The sequence below is a fragment of the Rhinatrema bivittatum genome, chromosome 16 (genome assembly GCF_901001135.1).
Source record: "Rhinatrema bivittatum chromosome 16, aRhiBiv1.1, whole genome shotgun sequence".
NCBI classification, from domain to species: Eukaryota; Metazoa; Chordata; class Amphibia; order Gymnophiona; family Rhinatrematidae; genus Rhinatrema; species Rhinatrema bivittatum.
In genome coordinates this window covers 27,016,490-27,024,181 of record NC_042630.1, presented here as the reverse complement: position 1 = coordinate 27,024,181, position 7,692 = coordinate 27,016,490, and the positions used below count along the sequence as shown (strand labels likewise).

The 7,692-nt window shown below is 50.1% G+C and overlaps 1 protein-coding gene across 1 annotated transcript; it reads right to left on the bottom strand.

Moving 5' to 3' along the window:
* Positions 1–128: 128 nt before the first annotated feature.
* On the bottom strand, positions 129–4,955 carry LOC115078077. Its single transcript, XM_029580704.1, has 6 exons — positions 3,231–4,955; positions 2,331–2,477; positions 1,790–1,912; positions 1,380–1,490; positions 711–828; positions 129–591 (listed from the first exon to the last, which is right to left on the bottom strand). The coding sequence occupies exons 1-6, from the start codon at positions 3,294–3,296 to the stop codon at positions 554–556; spliced, it is 603 nt and encodes a 200-aa protein (XP_029436564.1). The 5' UTR covers positions 3,297–4,955; the 3' UTR covers positions 129–553.
* Between the last annotated feature and the right edge of the window lie 2,737 nt (positions 4,956–7,692).

Here is a 7,692-nt window from a genome sequence, read left to right as displayed (position 1 = left end):
TTTTTGCACCCCCAACGCTGCGTTTTGACTACCAGACTACATCTAGGGACATCGTAACCGCCAGTAGGCCTCGTGCAGGCAAGAGAGAACCATTCTAGCATGTCTGCAATAATTTGACACCTTTTCAATACCATGTCGGTGTTTTTATTGGTGTTGATATGATGCAGCGTGTACTGCTTTGGATTACAGCATCCCAGGAAAGCTGTAGAGTCTGAGGCGGAGAGACAGATTAGTACAGATGCAATGCTGAGAGCTTTGGCTACTGCCTGTACAGAAGCATATTCTGACTAGGGTGAGAGCCATTAAACTGCTAAAATAGACACGAGCACTGGTAGGGCATCAGCCATTTACAATTAATACAAAATTGATTCTGGTTATATAATACGGTTAAGACCAGAGCGTGGCTATCCTATCTTGATGCTTTATCTCAGGCACAGCAATGTAAATACTCATTACCACAATAAGCCACCGGCAAAAAAAAAGCAAAACCACGCCCACTATGCTGTGGGTGAGGTGTTTTTCTTCAGCTGTCCGCTATCCTTCTGGGAGCCTCCTAGGCCTTCATGCTGCTGGTGTGGTGCCTGGGCGAAGCTGAGTGAAAAGAAGAACACAGGTTTAGGAGGGGAGAGCCGAGCCCCTGCCCCTATCACTTCTGTCCACGCTGGCGTGGCCCTGCTGCGGATTAAAGCCTCCTGCAATGAGCTACTTACGGGAGAAGGTTGTGATGAGATACGTGGGCTTGTTGCTGCAGAGGAGCGTCGCTAATCCCCCCAGGGACCCAACTCCCACTATCTGCACGTCGGAGGAGATCCCCATGGTGGCATTCCTCTGTAAATAGACCAGAGAGAAGGGGGTTCAGACAGACACGCCCCCGTGGAAATCTGCTCTTCATCTCCTAGGAGTGAATAGCATGCACCAGAAGCACTCTCTAACCTTCACAAAATCCTTGGATGGATTGAAAGGGCGGGGGGCGGGGGGGGAACGGAAGAGTTGAAAGCTTTTATTCTTGCTGCTTGGGAGGTGGGTGACCTTTCATGTGGACAACGGGGAAAAGCGATGAGTAAGGGAGAGACCTATCTCCACACTCCCCTCCACCACACTAGCTCCATGTCATGGCCCCCCGGAGCCTTTGAATCAAAAGATCGGTGACTCCCTGAAAGTGGCAGAGCACCTTTATCATGTCGCAGAGCAGTGTGAAAGCGGTTCTTCTGTAGGTGGAGGGGATGCAGGCCCATGGTGGCTCAATTCTAGGCTTTAACCTCTGCCGATTAAAGGCTGAGCGCTTCAGCGCCATCTGCTAGAAAAACAGTGGCTCGTGGGAGCAGTCCCCCCTTTCTGCCCTGTGCTCTGTGGGGCAGAGGGGCAGTGGTTGTACTTACCAGGATGGTCTGGAAGTAAATCTCCAGCTCTTGGCAGGAGGTCAGAGGCTTGGAGGGCTCCATCTTCTGAGCTACACACCCTTCGGGCTGGCCGTGGTACACCATCACATGCTAACGGAAATGCAAAGCAGTTTCAGCTCCTGGCCCTGCCTCCGGCTCGGGACCGTTACTTTACAGTACCTTGTGAACATTTCCTCTCAAGTGATGTTAAAACAATCAAAACACACTTCTAGTAAATACTGGGAAAGCGAAATAGAATGGAAGGCTGAGCTCTAACAATAAATCTTCCACAACGGAGGGCCCTCTCTCTGTAAAAGTACAGATGCTAATTCTTATCCGACAAGAGAGCACAAAGCCTTCTAGCTGGGTTTGCTTCCCTCCCCCCCCCCTTCCCGGGCAGTGTCACTCACGTTTTTCAGGTCACAGGTGATGCCTGGCGTGGTGCCCTGCTCGTTCAGCTCACTGAGTGCCAGGAGAAGGGAAGCCTCGTTCTGAACATTCACCTGGGCAGGGAGGTAGGGGGCTGCATCCTTCTGCAACGTGCCATGGGAGAGAAGCTCTGTCAGTAAGGCAGCCGCAGAATCCCTGTCCCAGCAGCAAAATGACACGCCGTGGCTTTAGAAGGGGGCAAATTCCAGGAACAGGGAGAATGCCCTCTGAGGTGTGCAAAATCAAAGAAACATCATCCTGTACGGGGAATAAAAAAAATCCTCTAAAGGCATTTTATTTTAGTTTAAAAATTGGAGAAGGTCCTTTGGCCTTCCATAAAAATGACTTGAAATCATAGGAGAGGCAGTTAGTGGTCATGAGGACCGGTTCGGGGCCGGCGGGCTGTGCGTGCATACAAACCCGCTGCCCATGGCAGCGGTGGTACGGGCTCCACACCCACCCGATCCCTTCTCTGGTTCTCCGTACAGCCCTGCCGGGAGTCTCCCAGTCCCTCACGCGTACCTGGTCACAGGTGGCTCTCCCGAAGTAGGTCGCCAGCAGAACCCCCACAATGCTGACGGCCAGCACAGATATGGCTCCCACGGTCACGATCACCAGTCTGCGGGTGGAAGGAGGCGGGCTCTGGAAGTCCAGGGCCAAGGGGTATGTCTGGGGGGGAAGAGAGGGGGGAAGTCATCGCCTGGGGGATCTCGCCCTGCACGGAGCAGAAAGCCCCAAACTTGGGCCCGGTGGGCAAGAGCGCAGGTGCCTTGGGCCCTAGCTCTGCCTCTGATGCTGTGGGGACTGTAAGTCGTCCTATCTTGGAGCACTCGAGTTCAGTAAGGACGGTAAGTGCCTGCATGAGGACTTGCTCGCTCCCTGCGTTATACCCGACTGAGAAAAGCCTGAAGTCCATGCCCGCTAGCTGTGCAGCGACGATGTGTTAAGCTCTGGCTTCCCTAGTCCCCCAAAACTGCAATCTCCTTTGCACAAATCAAGTGAATTTGGGCCTGGATTTAGTTTTGGCTGGAGTTCCTATCGCTAGCAGTCTTTGTATCTCTCCCTCCCTTCCTTCCTCGTGCGGAGTTTTTCCTTTTTTAAGAAAGTAAATGACATTTCCCGCAGTGTAAATTCTCTCTCGATAGGAGAGCAGAGTAGTGCTAGCTGGCTCGGGCCTGGAGCAAGCGGGATTCTCCCTTTTACCAATGCTGAGGAGTGTCTGAGACTGTGTCTGTACCATTTCATTGCTCATGGGCCCGTTTGCTCCTCTCTTCCCTGGGAAGCAGGAGCTGGTGTTGGCCTCCTCGCCTATCCCCCTGAGCGGAAAGCAAGGCGCTTGTGATGTAAACTCTACCGGTCTTTGCCCCCCAAAACAGAAGCTGGGACACACACACACACACCCCCCGGCCTCTGCTTACTCACATAAGGAGGGCTTTTCATGGGTGTGCCAGCTGGCCAGGAGTCAGGGGTTTTCTCTTCAGAAGACATTCTCCCACAGTGAAAGAGCAGGAAACCTCTGGAGCCTTCAGTGGAGAGCAAGGACGGGACAGGTACGTTCTGGCCCTGCAGGTGGCTTTGTGCTCTGCCGGTTTATATAGAGTTCCATGGCCAGACTGACTCCACCTCTCCCTGCCAGCGATGGGGCTGGAATCTGGATCAGGTGCATCCCTTTCCCCAACTTATTTTCTGCGTGCACCCCTGGCTTATATTCCCCGCACACCAACATTTAAAAAGGCTCGGAAGATGATGTTGGGGGGGGAAAAAGAAGCTGGACTTTTCTGCTGCAATATTTCAGAGCCCAAGAGTGGAAACAGGAGCAAAGAATCTCTACCCTCACTCCTTGCACCAGTTAAAATGTTCCTTGTGCCTTTGACCCTTCCTGAGGCCCATTCTCTCTCATCGGGGGGTTGAATGATCTTATTTCTCACTCCAATGCACTTCAGGACCTCACCGAGGCTGATCCAAGTTTTGCCCCAGTGCACTCATTCAGTTGTAGCTCTCAGTTCCCTAAGAAAAGCAGGAACTCTGTTTCCATGCTTGCAGTGGCAAAAACCAGGGCTGGTATAACCTGGTGGGGTTACCTGGGTGAAGGTGGTAACCCCTAGTAGAGGGGGGGGGGCCATCTCTAGTCCTGGAGAGCTACAACCAAGCCAGGTTTTCAGGATATCCATAATGAGCATGAAATAGATTTGCATACAGTGGAGGCAGTGCATGCAAATATCTCATGCATTTTGCTTTTAGGCATCCTGAAAACCTAGCTCGATGGGGCTCTCCAGGTCAGGGGTTACCCAGCCAGTTGGGTTTTCAGGATATCCACCTTGAATATGCATGAGAGAAATTTGCATGTGCTGGAGACTTTTAGTATTTGCAACTTTTTTCATGCATATTCATTGTGGATATTCTGAAAACGTGACTGGCTGTGGAGGTCCTATGACAGGTTTGGGAAGCCTTGCCCTAAGGAAATAAGTAAAATAAATTCTCCCTCTGGAGGGAAATTTTAGACTAGTCTTGGATTTCAAATGAAAAGTAGCACTACAAGTCCCACAATGCACTGGGATGCAGACTCCTGCCTCTGTGATCCCAGTGCATGCTCCCTTTCCACCCTTTCAGCTATTGGTGTAGTTTGCACATGCAACCCCTAACTATTGATTTCTTTTACAAAATGTAATCTCAAAATATATATTTTCTTGCAATCTGGCAGGACATTGATAAAATGTGCATTTCATTCTGTTGGTCTCTCCCACCCTTTCTCCTTCTTTCCCAATCTCCTTGAACCACTGAGCAGTGATGTTTTTGTGACTCCCTGGATCTGTAAAAGAGCGACAGCACTTGGGGCCATGGAGGTGGGGGAGGGACATCTTTCTGGGTGGGACCCACCTTTCCACCTGGTGCTATGAATAAACCCAATTCTCATTTCCAAGCTTTTGCTGGTTTGTACACAAAACTGTCACAGTAAGCACTTCGCCACAGAGGTAGTTCTCATAGCGCTGCCATTGTTGAGTCTTTCGGAGCTGGAACCAAAGTGGAGGCAAAGTTAGTAGCTGTTCTCAGGTTCCCATGGCCCAGTTCGTCTTCTTGTGGCTCATCTACCTTCAGAGCCCGCAGAACAGCAGCAGCCCTTCATGAAACCTGATCCGACTAGCCGAGTCCTGCACTCCACCCCCCCCCCCCCCCCAATGCTGAAAGGACTGGACCACGGACAGCCATCATTTCAGGGCCAGGCACACAAATGGGCCTCTGTGACCAGGAAGGACTGTATCACGGAGCACTGGCAAGGCCTGCCAGGCGCCTCCCTTTCAGAAAGAGGGTCTATTGTGCTGACTTTGAATTAGCGAAGCGATGCTGCAGGAGGAAGAAAGGGTAGATTGTTTTGGGCCTGCAAGCTGCTGCAAACAGACAGGAGTGTTTGTAACTATCCAGGTCACCTGTTATGTGAGATGCCCTCTATGTCCGTTCCCCCCCCCCGGGCAGGGAGAGAAGACAAAGAGCCTCACACGAAGGGCTGATTTCTGACTACCATGAGGACCCTCCAGAACTCTTATTTTTTCCTCTTGAATTCTGAAAAATAAGGGTTTACATACAACAGGAGTGTTCACCCCACGTCTCTTTCTTTATCTACAAAGGAGCTAGAAAGCAAAGGTAGGGGCAGAGGGTCCCCTTTATTAGCAGTCGGAGAATTCTGCAGCTTCAGACATGTCATCTCTCAGACTAAAACCACTTAATTGGTTCCCTGCCACAGTTTTTTTCTCTCTCTGCATAAAAGACTACACATAGCAGGTATCGGCAGTTGATAACCTCCTGAGTTGAGCACCATCATCCTGCCCAGAATGTGGGGGAGGAGGGAAAGAAGATAAGATTTGCCATACTGGTCAGACCAAAGGTCCATTAAACCCAGTATCCTTTCATACCTGGCAGGATCCTAAAAGATCAATAGATTCCATGCTGCTTATCCCAGGGATAATAAGCAGTGGATTTCTCCAGTTATGGACTTTTCTTCCAGGAACTTGTGCAAATGTATTTTAAATCCAGCTACACTAACAGCTTTCCCCACATCCTCCGACAATGAATTCCAGAGTTTAATTATGCGTTGAGTAGAAAAAATAGTTTTACCTATTTGTTTTAAATGTGCTACTTAGTAACTTCATTGCATATTCCCTAGTCCCCACTCAAAGTTTTATAGACTTCTATCCAGGGCTTAATTTAAAGACAGAAAGGAAGTGGAACTGTGGAGGGGGTGAGATGGGTGGGACCAGAGCCAGGTTTGACCTGTACAAAGGGGTGGGACTAGGGACAGGTGTGAACTCTCTCACACATACACATAGCCAAATCAAAGCCATGTGACTGTCCTTGTCTCAGGGTAAGCAGTTCTGTTTCCTCCAAGGGCAGGGAGGGCATAAGTGATCCATGCAACTATTGGCTCTGTTCTGTTTCCTCAGGGGAGCCAGAACTGATATACACTGCCAGCTCTGCCCTGCTTTCTTGGGTCCAAGAAAAAGGTGGTAGAATGCCGTTCTAAGATATTCTGCCAGAAATTAAACCCTTGGTAATGGGTACAAAAAGGGGTTGAATTAGCATATGTTTGAAAGTTATAAGCAGTAGTGCCAAACAGCAAAACCAGGGTTGAAGCCTTGACAATTGGCACTCCTCCTCACAACTTTCAGACTTGCATTAATTCAAACCTTTTTTAGTGTCTTTGCTCTGCAGTGTCTGCTTCCAATCACCCCTTCCCCTTCGGTTCCCTGCAATACAGGAGGAGACTGGGGGGAGAGGTGCAACAAGAGAGGAGGGGCTGGGTTAGAGAGCAGAGAGGCTATTCCCTTTTCTGTGGGCTTCAGGCTCAGCTCCTCTTTTATGCAGGCTGCCTAGAGGGGAAGGACTGGAGCAGAATAGCCCTGCTCCTCTATCTCTAAAGAAGTGCAGAACTGTGTTTCAGCCCGTTCCTCCACACATTAAGCCCTGCTCACGCCCCCTCCCACAGTGGTCTGTTCTCCAAGCTGAACAGGCCTAACCTCTTTAGCTTTGCTTCATAGTGAAGCAGTTCCATCCCTTTTATCATTTTGATTGCCCTTCTCTCATTCCCTAACAAGGACTGAAGCAGCCTGGTTCTCGCCTTAGCCCTGCTGGATGTTCAGACTTAAAGGGTAACAAACGAAAAATAATAATACAAAGTGCCACCTTTGTACTGTAAGGAAAAGACGTGGACTTTTCAGCTACGTTCTGTTAGCCGCAGCCCTTATGGTAGTGATACGTGGTTGGCGTTTGCCTGCACCCCCCGCTCACGTGATTAGTAGAAATCGCTTGTATGCTGCACGGGGTATCGTGCCTCTGAAGTCCAAGCTGTGGTGTTTTTTGGTTTTTTTTAATTTAAATGCCCTCCCTACAGTGACAAGAGTAGCGCACTCCAGGCACGCTCACACGGAAGCAGTTTGCCCACCATTTGTTTATGCATCTGCAACACAAGGGGTAAATGCAGCCCGGACGCTTTCATTATAGCAAACCAGCCCTTTAAGAACGTCAGTCAGAAACAAATCTTCCACTTATCAAAGCACGAGAACGTACGGAGCTGGGGGAGGGTCTTATAAAGTGAGCCAATCAGCATGCAGGATTGGGCGAGCACCGCCTTTGGAGAAATTACGTCATTGTTCCTTAAAGTACTACGTGCCCAATAGAAGTTAACCTCAATTATCGGGTAAAAAATCACCAATCAGCCGCCGGTCCAGGCTCAGGGGCGGGGCACGTTTACCGACGTCATTTTCAGAACGAGAAGAGGTCAGGCTCCGTTGTCTTGCTATGGCCGACACATGCAGCATCCAATGGGGAGAGAAGAAGTGGCAGGAAGAGGCGGGGCTAGGTGCCTACGGACAGTCGACTCAGCCAATGGCTC

Bases quoted from the DNA above. Each gene is read 5' to 3' on its own strand.
- LOC115078077 (XM_029580704.1), bottom strand. From the start codon at position 3,296: ATGTCTTCTGAAGAGAAAACCCCTGACTCCTGGCCAGCTGGCACACCC. The intron at 1,491-1,789 runs GTGAGTGACACT...CATTTCCGTTAG, and splicing joins TCACCTGTGACCTGAAAAAC to CATGTGATGGTGTACCACGG. The intron at 829-1,379 runs GTAAGTACAACC...GTCTATTTACAG, and splicing joins TTTACTTCCAGACCATCCTG to AGGAATGCCACCATGGGGAT.